This window comes from Charadrius vociferus, unplaced genomic scaffold (assembly GCF_000708025.1).
Source record: "Charadrius vociferus isolate BGI_N301 unplaced genomic scaffold, ASM70802v2 scaffold213, whole genome shotgun sequence".
Classification (NCBI taxonomy): domain Eukaryota; kingdom Metazoa; phylum Chordata; class Aves; order Charadriiformes; family Charadriidae; genus Charadrius; species Charadrius vociferus.
The window spans coordinates 5283505-5303760 of NW_009647828.1; the positions used below are offsets into that span (position 1 = coordinate 5283505).

General features: G+C 44.8%; 1 protein-coding gene across 1 annotated transcript in view; it reads left to right on the top strand.

Moving 5' to 3' along the window:
• FGFRL1 (fibroblast growth factor receptor-like 1) overlaps nucleotides 1-20043 on the top strand; it is a 91364-nt gene extending 71321 nt beyond the window's left edge. The window contains exons 3-6 of the mRNA XM_009882561.1: nucleotides 5218-5298; nucleotides 10656-10940; nucleotides 14911-15264; nucleotides 18212-20043. Of these exons, the coding sequence (XP_009880863.1) occupies nucleotides 5218-5298; nucleotides 10656-10940; nucleotides 14911-15264; nucleotides 18212-18621 (1130 nt within the window). The 3' untranslated portion in view covers nucleotides 18622-20043. The remainder of the gene's footprint in view (nucleotides 1-5217; nucleotides 5299-10655; nucleotides 10941-14910; nucleotides 15265-18211) is intronic.
• The last annotated feature ends 213 nt before the right edge of the window (nucleotides 20044-20256 follow it).

Sequence of the window (20256 nt, forward strand, 5' to 3'; positions counted from 1 at the left end):
TAAATAAAATTTGATCCTGGCTTAGTAACAGTCTGTGAATATTTCCCATCAGTTTCTCTCAGAGCCGGAGCGTTATGCAGAATTTTCCATTTGTTTTAACCTTTAAGAGGGAGCGGAACAATTCTGCTATGGTAATAAACAGTAACTATACCCTGCTTATGTGGCAGTCTTTGTCCCAAAGGATCCCCAAAGTGCTTTGTCAATTGATGGAGTTACATACAGAAATCCCTTTTCTGCAGAAATCCAGCCTGCTTTGGGACAGGGGGTAGATCACGGCAGGCAATGTGCATAGAGCATTGTGCTTTCTGGGGTGAGAAAAGGCAATTTGGCCCATGACATCAGCAGTGATAATCAGGGCCTCATACACTCAGACGTGTCAAAACTCAAGGCAAAACCAGTCCCGTGACTGCCCCTTTCAGCCCCACCACACAATTCCCCACCACAGTGCCAGCATCTCAGTCCTGTGGCATCTCAGACCTAGAAGCCAGCTTGGAATGAGATCCTGAAGCAAGAGAGAGGCAATGGCTGGAGGGTAGCTAGGGATCACGCTACTGGGATGACATTCCTGAACAACGGGCTGGTGCCTCTGGATCTATCCTGGCCCTATCTTGTATGGTCAAGTGCAGCATTTGGAGGGGAAGGGGCTACATGAGTTTGTCCCATGTTTCTAAGTTTGTCACCTGACATGATACCAGAGCCTTCCACTTCAGGTTTCCTAACCAGCCAGCATGCTTTGTAACACCACAGAAGTAAATTGTACAGTGAGGACACCTAAATCATGTATATGTTTTCTTAGCCTCAGATACTCGTGACATAAAATTAGTCAGTGATTATTTTTCAAGGCAGGTTTTCCACTTCATCTTCCAACTGGCTGCTCTCCTAAGCCTGTGATACTGTCCAAGAAGCCCAGTACAGGATGACCTTCCAATATAGGTCACAGAAAAGGGAGCTTGTAGGAACCTTCAGCAGCTCATCCTTCTTAGCACTGCCTCTTGCAGTAATCTGCTGGCAGCAAAGCTGGCAATGCTGCGTAGCTGGTCCCTGCTGCCCTTTGGCTGCAGGGTGATTTTTTTGTATGCACTTATCACCATGACCTGCCTGCCTCTCTGGGAGGTGACAAGAGCATGAGTAAGCAATCGGCTTATTAGGTCATTTTTGAATATAGCTAAGACTCATGTGATTTCTGCTGCTAACTCTTTGGTGTGTATGCTGATCATACATATCTGAATGTGGCTCATTTTTTCAGGTCCACTCTCTGTCTAATAAGAGTATTGCCAGGCCAGTTGCAGTTGTAAAGCTTGGGGTGAAAGACAAACTGCAGGTCTTCAGATCTGGGCACTATTAACCAGGCTTCAGACTGCAGATTTGGGCTGAACCAGATGCCTCTGAACTTTCAGGAAATTTGGGTTTGCTTTCGGTGCCATAGATCCTCCCTAGGAGTAAGCAGGCTGACCAAAGTGTGTTTGTGGGACAGAAAGATATCCACCCTTTCTAGCACAGGGACTAGAACAACTACAAAAGTGTTTCCCTACCCCAGGAAAACACTTGATATTAAAATTAAAAAAAATAGGAAAAAGTTCTTCAAAACAGGGAGAGACAGATTCTTTCCTTGCAGCCACAGTACTGACTTTGAATGGGGCAGGTGGAAGTCAAATCGTGGTGATAATCTGAATTAGACAGGGGTCTTCCATCCAAAGGGTGTTCCTGACATAGCTGTCTCCCACAGTGCTGCTCCACTTTATATAATAATATGCTCATTTTTGGCTCTCTGAGACCACAATTCAGATCTTAAGACACTCATCCAAGGTGCAAGAGGGGAGGTTCAAATTTGTCTCTGAATGCGGCAGAAGAGGAACTTGACCCTGGGCCACTCACGTCTCAGGTTAACAATTTATCATTATACCACTAGCTATTCTGCTGGCTTAGTCACACTTTGAAGCTTGACCAGATTCCTGGGCTTCAGGGAATCTTCCCAAAATGAGCGTTGCTGAATTTCATCCAATTTCTGGATCTCATGAATCAGCTTTTTTCCTACAGTTCTCAAGTATGTGTTTGTTCAGATACAGTCACGCTGAAGGTAGGGGCCCAATTCATGTTGCAGCTGGAATGGAGACTGCTGTGACATCCCTTGCAGCTCTGGGGATGGGAAAGAGGGGTTTTGCTCCACATGAGTTTCCATGTTTTTAACGTTTCACCACCACCACCACTGAGACTTTTCCTATGTGGTGTTGTTAATGTTACCGCATTCCTAACAAAAGTGAAACCAGCTCCAGTAGATCTAAACCAACACATCTAAGTGAAAAGAGTGGTTTTGCTCCACATGAGTTTCCATGTTTTTAACGTTTCACCACCACCACCACTGAGACTTTTCCTATGTGGTGTTGTTAATGTTACCGCATTCCTAACAAAAGTGAAACCAGCTCCAGTAGATCTAAACCAACACATCTAAGTGAATGCAGTTATTTATTTCAGTCTTGTTCCTCTGCCAAATTATCTATTTCATAGGCTCAGCACAGTGGCATTAGTTATCCTGATCTCTTCCCCCAAAAATGATTTTTTCTGGGTTTGGTAGGTTACTCCACAGGTTTGCGATTTGGCAGGATAACAACCAAAGAAGCATCTTGAAAGATCAAACAGGTTCAGAGCAATTCTACTTACATCAAAAGCTTGGCAGCGTGTCAAGAGGTGTTGAGAACGCCAGTCAGTCCTTGTGTGTAGGCAGAGGGAGCGCACATGGGCTGACATACTGTAACATGAGGCAGGAGGCAAGGGAGGATATACTGCTCTTTGTACATCAAGCTGAGTAGGATTAAGATATAATTGACAGAACATCGCCACTTAAACGTCTTAACCACTTTTAAGATATTCGGCAGTTAACAACGGGCAGGAATCCTACATCTCTGACCACAGTTTTTCTTTCTTCTCCATTACTCAATACATTTTTCTAATTGCGCTAAGGGATTTACTAAGTTCTCTGTCAGAGAGCATCCAAGATTTCATTCGTAGCACTACTGATATTCATGTGAAAAACTGTACAAGTGCCAGAAGATAATCGATTCAGTATTTTGACTGAAAGGAGACAATCTGTCATATGCAAGCCATCATATATAATGGGTATATTTGTATTCCCTGCATTTGGCTTGCCAAGGCTGTAAAAATATATTTGTAAAATGCAGCACATGGATTACTTGTCTCCTGTGCAGCGCAGGCTGCGGGCCAGCCCCGGCAGAGCCTGGACAGTGCGTTTGCACTCACGGCACTGCACGAGAGTCGATGTTTCCCAAGTGTGACTGCGTTTTGCACTGCTTCCCTGCGGTTTGGTCTGGGAGCTGGCAGGAGCCCTCAGGAAAGCCTTGGGGTTTCCACCGATGGACAGAGGACAAGAGGGAGGTGGGAAGGGGCAGTCAGCTGGAGTGAGCTGCCGAAGTAAGAGCATGACATGCTGTTGCCCTGAAAGTTTTCTTTTCCCCTCGAAGTGACAGCTGCGCATACTTCCAGGGGAAACTGTGCTGAAGTAACCACAAGAAGGGAAAAATCTCTTAGGGGTGAGGGGGGATAAACCCATATGGTATTGCAGCCTCTCTGCTTAAGGGGCAGCAGCAAACAAGATTGGTGCATGAGTCGGTATAAAATGGCCCATGATGAAGAGATGGGATGATTTTCCAAAACAGCATAAACTGGGGGTGAGGATGGGGTTAAACACATGTTCTTCTCTCACAAAGACTGCACACCAGTTTAGGCACTAAGCACTGTTCAAGTGCAGCCTAATTTATAAAACAACTGTACTTTGCAGCTCTGCTATTTGTACATTTGGGGGGGGAACACATGTTCATGTATGAGCTGACATAAGTTTTTCGCTTCTGCTGCAAAAATTGCAGCAAGAAATTTCCTCTCTTTTGTTCACGAGACCTTTTTCTTATGGGTTTTAGGAGTTGGACATTTGGAGGCATTCATTCCTTAGGTCCAGTGTTCCCAATTCTCTTGATTTTATTTTTTTTACACCACTGCAGAGCAGTTCCTTATTAAGGTGAACTTTTTCCCAGCCTTCACCTGACCTATCTCTGAAAATCAAACTTCACACGCTTCAGTGCACTTCGCCTATGAGCTGAGTAGCTCTTGATCAAGATCTTCACCTCAAATCCAGCTGCCGTATGGGGCTGTGCCACCTGTAGAGTAAAGAAGTAGCCTTGGAAGAGCCACGCTTTGCTGTACCATCACCTGTAGGTCCCCAAAGTCCCTCAGGTGGACCTCCCTCCTGGTGTGATGCACTGCTGTAAAAGGATGCTCTGCGCTGAGCTGAGCACTTGTGCAGTAGATGTCAAGCTGTTACTGGAGGAGGAAAAAGCTTCACGTCTGGGCACTGCAGAGGTGTGAGGCCACCAGCACAGCCCAGGTTGCACAAAGAGGCTCAAGGCACTCCCCTGCTCCCTCAGCACTCATGGAGACCTTGTAGGTGGCTGTATCACAGCGGCAATTTGAGGTGGGGGCTGCTGGAGGGGTGGGGGTTTCACCTTTTGGTGATTTCTGTGTCTCCTTGCACTACAGGGTAAAGAGTTGAGACCTTGATGCTGCTCTGTGGTAGTTACATACATAGCTAGAGTGATAAGGGACAAAGCAGTGTGTTGTCAATACAGGTGGATGGGTGGTCTTAATTAAAAACAAACGAACAAACAAACACAGCTTTTCAACTCACAATTGCTTTCTTCAGCCATAGCTTTGCATTCAGTATCCGTTGAGGGCTCATTTGACCCCAGACCCACTTGCTTTCCTGATTTTGTATGGAAGCTGAAAAGCAAATTAGTGGCCCTAATTCCACTGCTTCTGCTCTGTGTGACTGATCATATAAGTCTTCCTCCACCTCCTAGGTTTAATTAGCTTTAATTTTGATATGCCATTATTTGCATAGAAGGTACAACAGATCAGCTCCTCCTAGGGAACAGCAACCTGTAAACATAAACAAAGAGGCTTTTGTCAGCTATTAATGGAAACATTGATTAATCTCCCATTGCTTTGGTAGCCTGCTGAAAAGCTCATAAAGCAGCAAACTAAATTGTTCATTAAACTAGCCAGGCTGTAAGTGCCAGGATGTGGATGCCAAATGTATGTTGAGTGTGTTTCAGCTGCATGGTGCCTCCAAGAGGAGATGCAAACTCTTATTATCGTACTGCTGCACTGCAGGAGACCTTCTTAACATCTTCCCTTTCCTTTCCTTTGCAGATGACGCCAGCTCAGGAAAGGATAGCCAGGTACCTGAAGGCTCCAATGGAGAATATGAAGATCATACTGGGAAGCAATGGGGTAAGGAGCAGTGTATGTTTGTTGGTTTTCCTCGGTTCTTGGTTCAGTGCTGTTCACGTGGCACATTTCTCAGTTGCTGAAGGAAAGGAAAGGCAGAGCGACTGGAGTGAGTTCTCCCTACAGATGGTCAAATAATAAACAGAGCGTCACCTGAACATTTCAGTGTAAATGGATCCCATCCAAGGGTCCTTCTGCAAAATGGTCCACTCTAGGGCCCCCTGCCATGTATCTCAGCATGGTTCTCCCTTGCATTTATTTTTCTGGGCAGTGACTCTCTTTTGCATGTGCAGCTATTATAGCTTTCATAGACTGTCTATAAAAGGCATATTGACTTTTACAGCAATATTTCCAAAAGCCTTCAGTGCCAACATAACGCTGCTCCCACTGAGGGCAAACAGGAGGTCTGACTTCACTTCAGGAGAATTAGCATTAGGCCAAAGCTGAGTATTTTTTAAAATTACTCTCTTTTTTAGACACCTGCATGAACTGCTCTAAACCCTGGACTGTTCAAGCATAGGATTTTGATGCTGTTGCAGAGCTTTGGGGAACTCCTAAAATCTCACTTGGAACAGGTTCTGAATCACCACAAGACTTGCAGGTCCAAACTTTGGTCCAAGCACTCCTCGAAGGACAGTAAGTTGTCAGGCTGATGCCAAACAGCTTTTGGCCATTACTGACAGGAGTGCAATGTGAGTTTATGACCTCAAGGGATGAAGCACAGCATTTCCATTTTGCTCTTGCAGTACATCCCTCCTTTTAATTTTATAATACAGAGATGGCTTTGTACCACATTCATGGCCAGGGAGTAACCTCACAGCAATGTTAGGGGTGGAACCTGTCAGGCTTTCACTGTATGAGTCTGCACTACTTGAGCTGAGGCCAATTTTCTTCAGCAGCTGGCAAAAAAGAGATGTGGTGTGGTGTAGTCCAGTCAACACTTACAGGAGGCAGTGCCAAAGTAGCTTTGAATTACAGATTCATCTGAGCCTGAGCTTGATCTGGGAGAGGAAGGTGACCTCCACTCATTCTGGAAAAGGTTGACATTTTGAAGCTAAAGAAAGGGTCTTAGATAAATTCCACGTCAGGAGTCCTTCAGGAGGGATTCAGCAGGTAGCAAAAAAAGCTGCCATCTCTCCAGCCTTCATTACCCTGGTGGAGATAGGAGCAGACATTGAATGCCATGGCAGATGTGCTTCTGGTAGAGCTAGTGGATCAATGCAACAATAACACTATGAAAAAAGGTGTAAGCACTACTAAAATGATTAGACCTTGACAATCTCATATCAAATTGTGTCTTACTCTGTTCTGTCCTGGTCCAGTCTTTCATTGTGCTGCAGAGTGTTCCTGCACCTCTGCTTTTTCCCCTTTCCTTCCCTCCTATCTCCTCTCCCCAAGCAGTGTTCACCAGCAAAGTGCTGGTGTGAGCTGGTGTGAGCCAGTGTGCAGGGAGGGTCAGTGTGTATCTGCAGGTCTCTGGAGGATAATGGGTGAAGAAGCAGTTTGTGTTTGCAGAGTCCTGGGCCCTAGAGAAGTGGGAGAGGATAAGCATGGTAAAAAGAAGCTCCACTTTGCTTTCCAGCTACCATCATGGAGTGGTATTGCTAGGGAGAGGTCCTGCCCCCACTGAGAGCAGGTCAGTCATGTGGGGAAGATAGATGCACCCATCCATGTCTTCCCACAACTGACTGAACTCTTATCCAAAAGACTTGAAAGTATTTCAATACTTAATCATATCATGACACTTTTTGTCCAAGTATCATGAAAGACTGAAGTGGTACTGACCATCACTATGTGGAGGGAATTGTGGTGGATCACAGCAGACTACATGTTTTAGATAAACACCTCAGTTTGTATGAGCAACCTCTGACAGGAGCCTCCGAGGCTAATCCGCGTACCTCGAGGTGTCCTGCAGGAAGAGGAGGCTGCTGAATTCCTTCCAAGATCTTTGTGCTGACAGCCTTCTGTTTCATTTAATTTTCATTAGCTTGAATAAATCTTCATGGTAAACAGCATTTCAGCAAGGAACTCATACACAACACTGTCTCTTTGTCCCTTTCCACTTGTGTTTTCCTTTGCTCTTGTGTGTGTGGCATAATTTATACTGTACAAATGTGCGGTTCATGTTTATGAAGCAAACGCCAAGTGATGTGGAGGAGAACAAGCATGTGAAGTATAAATAACACAGAGGGACTTTGTAATGGCCTTCGCTGGCACTCCAACAAGCAAAACTTCTGTAAATGGTCCAGATTTGGGGACAGACATTTACTAGCACCAACTCGAAGAGACTTTTTCTGTTTGTCTCTCACACTGCTGCTTCTCTGTCTTTCTCCTTTGTGCTTGCTAGGTCTCTTTTTTCTCTCTTATGTGTGTGTCTCTCTTTCTCCATTTTTGTTAACTAGCTTTTCTAAACTTGTCCAATTCAGGCTTTTGTCAAGGAAACATTCAGGACTGTGTAAATGGGACCTGGTTTCAGTGTATTGCACACAGCCTGGAGTAGCTTTTGAGACCACATAATCACTTAACCTTCTTTAAACAAAAGAAGACAGAAAGAGCCAAAGAAGTTTAGCTTTACCTGTAGCTTGGTATGTATCTGGGCAACAATGTACAAGGATTGAATGCAAAACTCCAGACAGATTCATGGGAGTTGCAGTGGGAGGAAAACCAGAAACATTATAGGCCCGATTTTTTGGGAGGAAAGAGAGTTTCTGCCTTGCCTTAATGAGCAGGGACACCACCGAGTCCTTCTGAAATATTGCTGTGGAAGCAGGGAAGGGGTCAGGGAAGGCAAGAGCTTAGCCTCACTCACTTGACTCTTCACTCTGCATGGGCAGTGTGACTGTCCTGTCTCCAACCTGGGTTTTGATATGGTAGTTCCAGCCCAGGAATCCCATCCAGCGAGTATCTGTCCCTACCTGCACCCGCGGTTCCTGGTCGCAGAGTAAATTGCTGCCATATTAGAGAATAACCATTTAGACCCATTTCACAGCTTGTTCTTAACCTCTCCATGCACCTTGCAGACATTCACTGGATTTCCACAATGACAGCCCTTATCAGCACGTCTCCCTCAGCTCAGACTTAAACTTCAGCGTGTCATTGCTCACAATGTGCAGCTCTGATGGGGTTAATTGTCTCTCTGGGAGGTTGATTGTTTTTGCTGGGAGGGGGCCTCCTCTTGCAGCAGACCCCCAAGGGAATACCCAGCAATTTACACACCACGACCCGTGGAGTGGGTTAGTATGTCACACTTGCTGCTCAGCTGTCATGGCAAGGACTTTCAGTGCTGGAGTTGCTCCGGTTCATTAGATTACACATGAAAGCCTCTGCATGGACAGTAAAGCATTTCTGAGCAAGAGTTTGAAATAACATGAAATGGCTGGGACCCAAAATGACAGCCAAGGGGGCAACGGAAGGCTGCGGAGGCAGATGGTTTCCCCTACAGAAAAGAACTATGAAGAGAGGGTTATGCCAAAGGGTGTCTTCTTCCGAGAGGGAGGGATGTTGGGCAAGGCGGCAGGGGAATGAGGACTAAGAGATATGTTCACAGATCTTGGAGGGCAATAGCTGCAGTTTCCCAGTGCTTGGAGAGAGGAAACTGCAGATCAGCCCCCTCCATCCAGCAAGGCTCCACTGTAGTGCCCATCCCAGAGCTGGCCCTCAGCCCTGGGCAGCAGGGCTGGGTCTGTAGTAGGGACTCCTATGCGTCGTCCTGTAGCAAACTGCCCTGGCACCTGAGGCACAACCTTCTCAGCTTGCTTTGATGTCTTATGTGCTACTGAGGCTGTGGCTGTCCACTTGCTGGTGATGAAGGCCAGCGGCTGGTGGGCGTAATTCAACCCAGTGTGCCACAGAGCAGGCCGCTCATTACCTATTTCTCTCATTTCCCAAGAAAAGGATCAGGGAGAATTTACCAGGGAGTGTGAAAATGCAGGGTGACTACCCTTTATGACTGAAGAGTAAGATTATGGTAAGCAAGAAACAAGGTGAAAAAGAAGGGAGAAAAACCTGTTTTGGAGACGCTGATTGGACTCAGAGGAGAAACTGGCTTTGCCAAAATAAAAAAAAAGACGACAGGTGAATTTGGCAGGACTATTTTGCATGTAGGAGGAGAGTGCCAAGTGGGAGTCAGAAGTGGTGTTAATCTCAGCAGGAGATTGCAGTTACAAGTGCCCCTGGACTGGCATTGCATAATTAAAGTAACTGAGAAATTTGTAATTTCTTTTGAATTCTTCATTACAGGATACTATTAGACAAGCTTTTGCCTTGCACCAGATCATATGCTATTGTTTCAACTATTTTAAAAGTTTTTGCAAAGATCTTTTTCTTTCTATTGATTAGTCAGACCAACTCATTACTTCACAGGAAGACTCTCTGCAATGTCAGTAAAGCTACTGGGATGTAAAGGTGCCCCCTCTTTTCCCTCTGGAATTCTGATATAATCTGAACTAAAGTTAGGTGCACTTGAGGGTGTAAGTTTCAGATTTTGCCAGGTGAGGACCTTGCATTTCTCTAGGGTTCTTGTCACTGCCGTTAGAAATATTGGTGATTTCCATGCTGAGACAAGGTGACTATCTTAACCCATGATTCTGTCCACCAGCAGCTGTTGCTTCAGTTTCTCCATTTGTGGGATGGACTGGCATGGGGTATCTTCCAATAACAAACTCAAGGGTTTTTTATTGGGTCTTTCCATTTGTTTGTTTGCTTCTTTGGGCCTTTCAATGTGAATGCTTCATAAATTAATGTTGAATGGATTGCATATATTTTGGTTCCAATCAGTGCACAAAAGTCTGGCACATTTCTAAGACTTTGCTACACGTTGAAAAGATGTTGGGTCTTCTGAAGTCCCATTAAAGGTGGTGAGAACTAAGGGTCAAAACATATTCAGAACATGAAGCTTCAAATGACCAGCAAAAGATTGAGAAAATGGTCAGCCTGACAGCAATCGGTGGTTTTTCCTTAGGTCTTGGCTAAGGGCTTGCACTTGTGGCATGGAATATGGTAACACTTATAATGTGATTATGGGGCCACATTTTACCATCATCCACAATAGTGTGATTTTAGTATTATCTTGTGGGATGGTCTGATGCAGTTGCCTTATGGACACTGAGAAATTCTGGGTTGTGCTATGCTGAAGGCTAATGCGGTGGCTGTAGCAGTCCACTAGACATTCAAATGCATCAGGCTGGATAGTGCCTCCTTCATAAGGAAATCAGTTTGAGCTGATATGAGAGACAGTGATACACTGGTACGTATGGGGCTGCCAGGTGCCTCTCAAACAAATTTGGCCATAACACTTGACAGCAGTATCTTCCTTTGTGTGCCCTTTGCTCACCACAGTCAATTTTTCATGCCTTTTGCAGCCCGACCCAGGTTCACACAGCCTGCCAAGATGAGACGGAGAGTGATCGCCCGTCCTGTCGGCAGCTCGATCCGCCTGAAGTGCGTGGCCAGTGGGAACCCACGGCCTGACATCACGTGGTTGAAGGACAATAAGCCCCTCACGCCCCAAGAGATTGGGGAGAACAAGAAGAAGAAGTGGACGCTGAACCTGAAGAACTTGAAGCCAGAGGATAGTGGGAAATACACCTGCCGAGTGTTTAACAAAGTTGGAGAAATCAACGCAACATACAAAGTTGAAGTAATCCGTAAGTACAGCATCTGGGGTGGGAAAGCAGGGAGGGAGCTTTGCGAAGGGGACTGGTTGAGTAAAGAGAGTGTGATGACAACTGTGCAGTGCTGATAGCTGGACACAAAAATGGGGAAGTGTTAAAAACATCAGAGAGAGAAAAAACATTATTGAAACTCTAGAATAAACCTAACAGCTGGGTAAGTAGCACTAATACAAATTTAGTAGCTGAAATGAGGAGAGTACTTGGGAAATAGTTGTCTCTAAGGGCACCCGTGTGGTGAAAGTTCACCATTGCCCAGTTCAGTCTTATGCTACCAACAGAGTCAATTCAAGGACAGACTGAGAACTAACTGAGAAAGCCCTTTCATGTACCATAAAGGAGGGGTGGAAGTATTTAGGATAGCCCAGATTACTCTATCAGAGTGGTAATAGGGTCAAACCAATCAATTGAAAATGTAGTCTAGATACCTGTAATAGGAGGCCCACTTCATTAGAGAAGTCTCCCAAGGGATACAGCAGAAATCTTACGTCTAGGGTGATCAGCTCGATAAGGCTTTAGGGCCAGATTTTAGAAAACATTTGGACATCTGAAGGTTCAGGTGGGTACAACTGAGATACTAAACAAAAAATAATCCCACTACGGTCCTGTCTGTATCTTTAGATGCCCACATAGCTTTAAAGATTCAGCCCTTAGAAGATGAGCTGTGGGGGATTACCCTGCATTTTGGTGGGGTAGAGTAAATTGCTCTTCTTATTATGTAGCTATTCTGATTCTTGGTCTCTAATCGCCTGTTTCCCCTATCATAACTGAAGATAATTTTACTCAAATCCTACCTAAGTCTACCAGAGAAGAGCTCTTCTTAAATCATTGTGCTTTGTCTATGACATCATCATAAGTTGTCATGGAAATGATTACAGGGCAGCCACTCAAGAAAGTGGAGAAGATGAGCTGAGTGGAGGGAAGACTGAATAGCCTTCATTAATGAATAGCAGAGGCATGGAGGGCTATTTCCGCCACATGGAAAGCATGTTGTTTGTCTGTCTGTGCATACATTTTAGCATGAGAAAGTTTATCCCAGTGTGAAAGATTGTTCTTAAAGGTAAAGATCTGTTCTCTGATAAGTCCTTTCTCTAGAATCACAGGAATTAAAAGCACATGTGGGGAGCTCTGTTGGGCTCTGAAGGCACAAACCTGCTGGACATCTGGGACTGATAAAGATGCAGCTGTGTGGAGACAGTAAAAACATGTGTTTACACTAAAACCAGGAGCAGAGACAGGGAAATGAATCAAGCCCCATCCTAATGGCAGCTGTGGCATTTTCACTTCATCAAAACCAGACAGCACCAGGAACAAACCCCTTTCTGTGTCCCTGTTTATCTTGGTTTTTATCAACTTAAAGATGTATGTAACCTTTGTTTTCATTAGCTTTTTCTGGCTAGGAGTGAAAACAGTAACCAAAGCTGGAACCAGAGTCAAGGAGATAAGGGAATTAAGCAGTTTTCAGACATCTTTCTATTTTTAACGTAATTCTGTGCAGCATTTCAGGTTTTATTCAATTTCCTCCCTTTTTTTATTTCCCCTGAGCCTCCACTCCTAAGTCCTGCTTATCTGAGTCTCACTCTCCCCAGCTGTGATTCTCGCTCGTAGTCCCAAGGCAAAGCCTATAGAGACCACTGTGGTATTTTTGTTTCCCAGGCACATCTTTAAAGCCCTCATTACTGAAAGTATCCTGAGTTTTTGAAAGAGGGTCCGTTATTACTTACTATCACCCCAAAGCCAGTGTTGGTGGGAGCTGTTTTGTTACATGCTCAATTCTATAGTGTTTGCCATCAAAAGCAGTTGATGATTGCCAGCAGTTACCACCCACTGTGATACCATAATTTATCTCTGTGCCTAGGATAGAGGTTTGCAGTACCTCCTTTTTTGGAAATTGTGACTGATTTCTCCAATGCTAGCACTAAAAAAACCCCAAACATTCCACAGAATGAGGGATATATTTTTCCTTTGACTTTATGTGGTCTTGACACAACATAAGGCTTACGATCATGCTGGAAAGGATAGTCTTGTGAACCTCTTGTGTTTGATTTCCTTTCCTACCATCTTGTTTCCTTCATCAGCTGAGGCTTGAGACAAAAATTTTTTTGAGAAAGGAAAGACTATGTTATTGGCTAGAAAAGCAAAAGCCTTCTGAGCTCTTCCTCCCCAAAAATTTGCTCCATAGTGAGCATAGGGACAATTAGACTGAAGAAAGAAATAAGAAGAGCAGGGAGCTGAGGACGAAGTGAAGATCTTCCTCACCAGTAGTGCCTGTGGTCTCAGCTCCCTAGCAGAGGATGACATGGGATGGGATGGCTTCCAGCAGAAGTTGGTCCCCCGTGGGCAGCTACCAGGCCCAGCAGTAGAGATAGCAGATATCTCCTGAAGGGCCCCCAGGCAAAAGAAGAGACAATATCCACAGCCTGCCATTAGTCCATGAAAGAAGAGGCCTTTTCCCATCCAATGTTGTCTGTCCTTAGGGAACATTTGGGAAGACCAAAAGGAGAAAGTACATGTCTTACCCCTCCCCTCACTGTCCCCAAACTGGGAGTAGCCACAGTGGTTCTGGTGTGGACTCTCAATAGATAAGTACTTGTAAATAATCTGGTAAAAAACTGAGTTTGTGTCTGGGAATACATAAGGTTCTGACATATTCACCTGTAAATTGCACCGTCAGACATGGTGGTAAGAGTCACAGCATCACAGAACCACAGAATGGCTGAGGTTGGAAGGGAACTCTGGAGGTCCTCTGGTCAAACTCCCCCTGCTCAAGCAGGGTCACTGAGATTCTGTTGCCCAGGATGTTGTCCAGATGGCTTTTGAATACCAAGGATGGAGATGCCACAATCTCTCTGGGCAACCTGTGCCAGTGCTCAGTCACCCTCAAAACAAAAAAGTGTTTCCTGATGTTTAGAAGCACCCTCCTGTGTATCAGTTTGTGCCCATTGCCTTTGGTCCTGTCACTGGGCACCACTGAAAAAAGCCTGGCTTCATCTTCTTTACACTCTGCCTTCGGATATTTATAAACATTGATAAGACATCATCAGAGTCAATATCAAGTGAATATTTAGAGTGAAATAATCCACTTCACTTGTGTTCAGACCTATTGCCCAAATTTAATCCTGCAATGGCTTTTGGCTTTTTTGGCTAGTATCAGGCCATTTATCTTCCCCTGGTCAAGTCTCAAGAAAGATCACTGCAGCCTCTGACCCTGTAGGTACATCATTAGGATCCCATTATTCCGGGATATGGTCCCTAAGATATGGCGATAAGTTGTATTACAAGGAAACATAACCCTTTTTGTCATCTCATAGCTGCAGCATACAGCAAGGCGCAATGGGGAAAGCCAGCAGTCCAGACTGGACTTAGAATACTTGTCAAGGAGCAGAAAGGCCAACTCTGACTTGTGTGGTGTCAAGTAATACCACTGCAAACTACCACCCAAATATAAACGCTTCGTGAGAGACCTGAGAGAGCAGAAATACGTAAAAGACAGAAAAACCTTCTATAGGAGATTCTTAGGATCCTGTTTTCTTAGCAGTTAGGAGGGTTGTTCAGTGTACAGAAGACAGGGATGAGGAAAATCTTCCAAAATATAAGGGGTAAGAAGGAGAGGAAAATTTTCTACAGGTCTGATGCAGATAGAGCAACTTCCGTCTTAGAAACAGGAAGATTCAGATCGAGCATGAGAAGAGACTTGATAAGCCTCAGACAATGGAGGAGCTCTCCGGAGAGACAGGAGAGCACCTACCATTAGAGGCTTTCGCAGAGGCTGGGCAAATTTATATCAGGAGAGGTTTGCAGAAATCTCAGCCTGCTTTGGGGCAGGGAGTTGGACTAGACAATTATTTTGCATCCCTCCTATGCCTTTTTCCTATGTTTCTGCTATCACAAATTAATGAGATTGGCAAATACTTTTTTCCATGGAGCTCCCTGTGTTTTTGTGCAGAGAGGACAAGGTCCAAGCCCATCCTGACAGGGACGCACCCCGTCAACACAACAGTAGACTATGGTGGGACCACATCCTTCCAGTGCAAAGTCCGCAGCGATGTCAAACCCGTCATCCAGTGGCTGAAAAGGGTGGAGTATGGCACAGAGAGCAAGTACAACTCAACCATCGACGTTGGGGGACAGAAGTTCGTTGTGCTGCCCACAGGGGAGGTCTGGTCCCGTCCTGATGGTTCTTACCTGAACAAACTGATGATTACTCGAGCCAAGGAAGAGGATGCAGGGATGTACATTTGCCTAGGGGCAAACACCATGGGCTACAGCTTTCGCAGTGCTTTTCTCACAGTCCTGCCAGGTGAGTTATGCCTTTCTTTCCCCCATCTGAACCAATAGTCTGCATCATGGTATGTCTTAATACAACTACTGATGCGCATTGGGCTCCACGGCCCTCTGTGATGCTGTGCTGATTTAGGCTAGCCCAGTTCTGATAAGAATGCATGAGGGACTAAATCAACCCTGATTTAAATCAGCCCCTGCTGAAATCCTCTTGATGTTTCCTTTTCACGCTTCATGGGGAATAATGATTCCAGCAACGTGAAATAAAATGAATGATCTGGTCCTGTATGGAAGAGGAGCTGGGAAAGGATACTACAGTTTCAGGCACTACATCACTTCAGTGTTAGGTTGCAGCATGTGAGAGGGGAACAGAAGAGCAGCACAGTTTGCAACCCCATTCCCTTACATTTTTCCTTTCTCTTGCTCTTATTTATATTGCTTTCCCTGGTAAAAGGAAACAATGATACAGGCCCATAAAATAAGAGAAGAATAAAAACTGTCCGGGTCACAAGGAAAGGAAAAGAACGAGTGTGAAAGAGTGGATGATTGATTTGTTAAATTCTTGCCCAGTGATCCCCTGGAGACCCTTGTGCCAAACTTGCAGCTGCTTCCTTCTCTCTCCAGGCCTCAGAGCTGGTGGCCACATCCAACTGAGGCTGTATTAAGTGTGTTTGAGACGCACCATCCTTGCTTTGTCATTTACTCCTTTGTCTCCTGACTGTGCAGTTCTGCCCTGATAAACATTTTTTATTGAAAAAGGCATTTCTTTCTGCCTTACCTTGCTGTGTGACTCTAGCTTCAGGTCCAATAGTTTTATGACAAAAATCAATCTCACTGTTTTTACTTCCCTTCACCACCACAAGGTCAACGCAGCTAAGAAAGCTCAGGAGCTGGAGCCAATATCAGAACATTTTAGCTGTCAGGCCTGATGGGGTGTCTCCAGTCAAGATACCAGGAGGAAACCGAGATCATTAACTCTCCCAGGCTGTTAGTACTGGTTTTCTGTGTAGGTAATGGGGAAAATGCTCATGACTCCTGTAACTAAGGCAGCATGGCTTCTTCTGCTCGCTGATTGCCAAAGCTCTGTGTCTCAGCAGCCATCGAGAGTCACTAGCTTCAATTTAGATACTGACAGCAAGTTGCCAAGTAGGAGAATGCTCTTGACATCTTCTGCATCGCTTAGATTTAGGACTAAACTAAACTCCCAAGTAGAAAGACTGTCAATCCCAAGGAAAAGACGGCGTGGGTGGGGTATAACTCAAAGCCTCTGGGAGTTTCTGAACTATGAGAGTCTGATCCAGTTCCCAATGAAATCAGTGGGAGACTTTCCATTGATTTAAATGGGACTATAATGAGGTCTCATACCAGAATGAGAGCCTGCAGGCCTGTTGTTAGTGGCAATGACGGAGGAGAACCCAGCTTGCCCTCAGAGGCAACGATGTGGTTGCAAGGCCATGAGTTAGAAAAGCACCGTTTTGCTTGTAAATCTACCAAATTTGACATAGACAGCTCCAAAGAACAACATGGATGAATATCAAAACACTTTCATTTAAGCCCAACAGAGGTTTTCTGCCAACCAACATGAAGACTGTTGTTTTTGTGGTCAGATAATGGGTCAGTTCTCTGATCCTGACTGGATGTGAGCACGAGGGGGTGGACAAGATGACCTCCAGACTCCCAGCCTAAATTATGCTGTAATTTTCAGTGTTGGTGAATCAAAGTTTTGTCTATTAAGGTCAACAGTATAGGTGCGTCTGACTTCAAAGAAACCACATGGTATATATTTAATATTTTAAACTAGCCGAAGGATTATTTTTCAAGGAGAGAAAAAGACGTTAGTGTCTTAAAGAAGTTTGGCTTGAAAGTTAAGTGATATATGTTTGAATATAACAGATAGGGCGATTTGGATAGCCTATGGTTTTCAAAGTTTCTTGAGTATCTCCCCGCAAGCTGAATTCTGTGCCTAGGTATTTTTCAGGGCTTTGGAAATCACAGCTGGCAGCTATCTAGATGGGGATTTTGATAGCTAGGATACTGCCCCAGGATTCATTTTTGGTCTATAAATCAAAAGATCAGGCTGAGAAACCAGAGTGGCTACCCGGGGATGTAAAGGCTGCCAACAACAGGGAGGGGAAGGGGGAGGTAGGGGTGAAAGATGCTGTCTGAAGCATCTTATCTCCTCCAGTAGCTGAATTTGCTGCCCTTGAGCCAACAGGAGCTCCAAAGAGACTGGTGAAAGCAGAGCCCATTTGGCATAGGGAGTTGAACAGACACTTTAATGCCACGTGAACTTTCAGTTCTCCGTGGCTTGGGCATCAAGGAGGGGATACCAGCTCACCTATATTTTTCCCATCCATCAGCGTTCCTCCCAGCCACACAAGAAACTCAAAACAACCTCCAATATTCCCCATTAATGCTGCCTGCCATGGCGGAGCGTTGCTGAGTAGCTCCAGTATCGCTAGACGTGGGTACTAAACAGTGTCTAAAGCCCATACAGACACAGCTACACCTGGCAGAGGCAAGTAGGCAACGGGCTGTTGCGTTGCACAACCCGATCGTGCCTCCTGGGCTGCTGAGATGGAGGTATTACTGACATGTCCTGAGTTGTATCCTCCCATTTGGGCAGCAAAGCCCACTCCATCGCAGAGTGAGGGTGTTAGGAAACTCTCTTGGGCTGGCTCTAGTGCATCCATTAAAGCTTGGATAAGAAAGTTAAAAAAATCCCCCAAAGACTCCCCTCCTGACCCCTAAACCAAAGAAAATGAGTTTCTTGTCCTTCCAGGAGCACTAAAAAGCAAAGCAGTTACCAAACATCATGTGCTGGCTTGATTTCTCCCTTGTTACTTGGTCTGGTAGGGTTGCCAGACAGCCTTTACAACAGCCAGCCCAAGTGTGACATCTGTTTTGAATTCACTTTGCCTGCATTTAATTAACTCTTTCTGTCTCTCTCCTGCCATGACGTCCAGATCCCAAGCCTCCAAGTGCACCTGTGCCCCCTTCCTCGACCAGCAGCCTTCCCTGGCCCGTGATCATCGGCATCCCCGCTGGAGCTGTCTTCATCTTCGGAACGATCCTCTTGTGGCTTTGCCAGACCAAGAAGAAACCCTGCTCCCCACCAGCTGCTGCCCCCGTGCATCGGTCGCAGCCCCGGGACAGAATCTGTGTCTCCCAGGTCCCTGACAAAGACTGCATCTCCTCCATAAACTATGAGGAATATGTCGCCCAGCAGCAGCATTTACTGTCGCAAGGGCCTGCACTTGCCCCAGCCATGGCATCCAAAATGTACCCAAAGATTTACACGGACATCCACACCCACACCCACTCGCACGTGGAAGGCAAAGTCCATCAGCACCAGCACATTCAGTACCAGTGCTAAGAGGGCGGCCGTGTACAGTAGCTCATTTGGGCTTTTCCTCGTGGTACCTCAGAAGAGACTGCTCCAAGTCAGCTCACACTGCCAGCAATAGGCAAAGCAGACAGAATAGATTATATATAATTTTAAATATATATATACATATATATATAATTGTATATGCGTGTGTGTATGTGTGTATATATATATGTGTATATATCTATATCTATCTATATAAATATATATATAATAGAGAAAGACAGAGAGAGAAAAGAGATTTTTTTTTTTTTTAATTATTGCAATCAGGTGTAGCTGAGGAATAATGAAGGAACTCCAAATCTCAGCAGAGAGGCGGCCATCCCCAACAGCAGAGCCTTCCCGGATTTTTTAATCAAGGTGGCAACAAGTGAGACAGGACACAGGGACGTGAACCACCACCTCCTTCCTTGTGTTGCTAAAAGGAGCAAGAAGAGCAAGAGGCAACTGCAGTGCTATTCCAGATGGGCACTGCTGTTCCTGTGCCTGCTGCACATCACTTGTTTCGGTGGGATGCCCCCAAGCCTGTCCCACTGGGGAGCACGCAGGAGAGCCTGTTACCTCTGAGTGACTCGAGCTCTAAAGTACCTGAGGTTTAGTGCCAAAGCACCAAGAGACATAACCAACTCACCTCTTCCAGGGAAAAGAAATAACACAAGAGGCTCTGGAAAAATGAATTTCTGTTCACAATGTGAAATGCTGAATGCTTCTTGGTCGCGGTGATTTGGTCTGAAATGCTAACTGAGCTGGTTTGTTTGATTTCTGCAAGTTGAAGGCATCATGTTTCCTGTGGCGGGTACTGCAGATCAAACCACAAGTGCTCCACTCCCCAGTCCTAGGACTCACTGCCACTGCCAGGAAAAAGGAAAGAAGGAAAGAGGAACATTGTACAGAACACCTTTATATTTATATTTAAGAAATAATAATAATTAATAATAATAATAATTGAACTGCTGATGGTGAAGAAAGCAAAACACACTGTCCACTGATGGCTCACAGTAACAAGCTACTGGATTTTCTACATCAATGCAAATATATAAAAACATTACAAAAAAAGAGTGAGAAACAAAGAGAATGAAATAATAATCTTGTAGGAAAAAATGCATTTGAGAAATATTCATCTAGGTTGTTTGTGGTTGTCCCCTCCCCTCAGATAAATATTGGAAATTATACGACTTCAGTGCAGTTCAAAAAACAGTAAGAAGATAAAATAAACAAGGACCATATTAAATACCTATATGGACTGGAAATTAGTCCAATTGCAAATATAAAACCTTTGTAATTCTATATAGAGTTTAAACAAAAGTCATGTATATTTAATTTATTTTGTTAAGCAAGAAAAAAGTGTATGATATTTTCCTCAAAACAGGCATTTCTATACGTATTTTTGATCAAAGAAAATAAAGATTTTTTTGGGGGTTCTATAGATGCCATGGTCAGAATACGCTCAATGTAACGTGACTTCTGCTAACCCGGAGGTCATCTATCTCTATGCCTTATCACACTATCCTCGTGTAATCTTCTGACATCATCTCAGGTACCGCTGGTGCCATCCTTTCCATCAGAAACTGGCCTTTTCCACCATTTATACTTCAGCTGTGAGGGTCTGCAGTGGCCAGATCA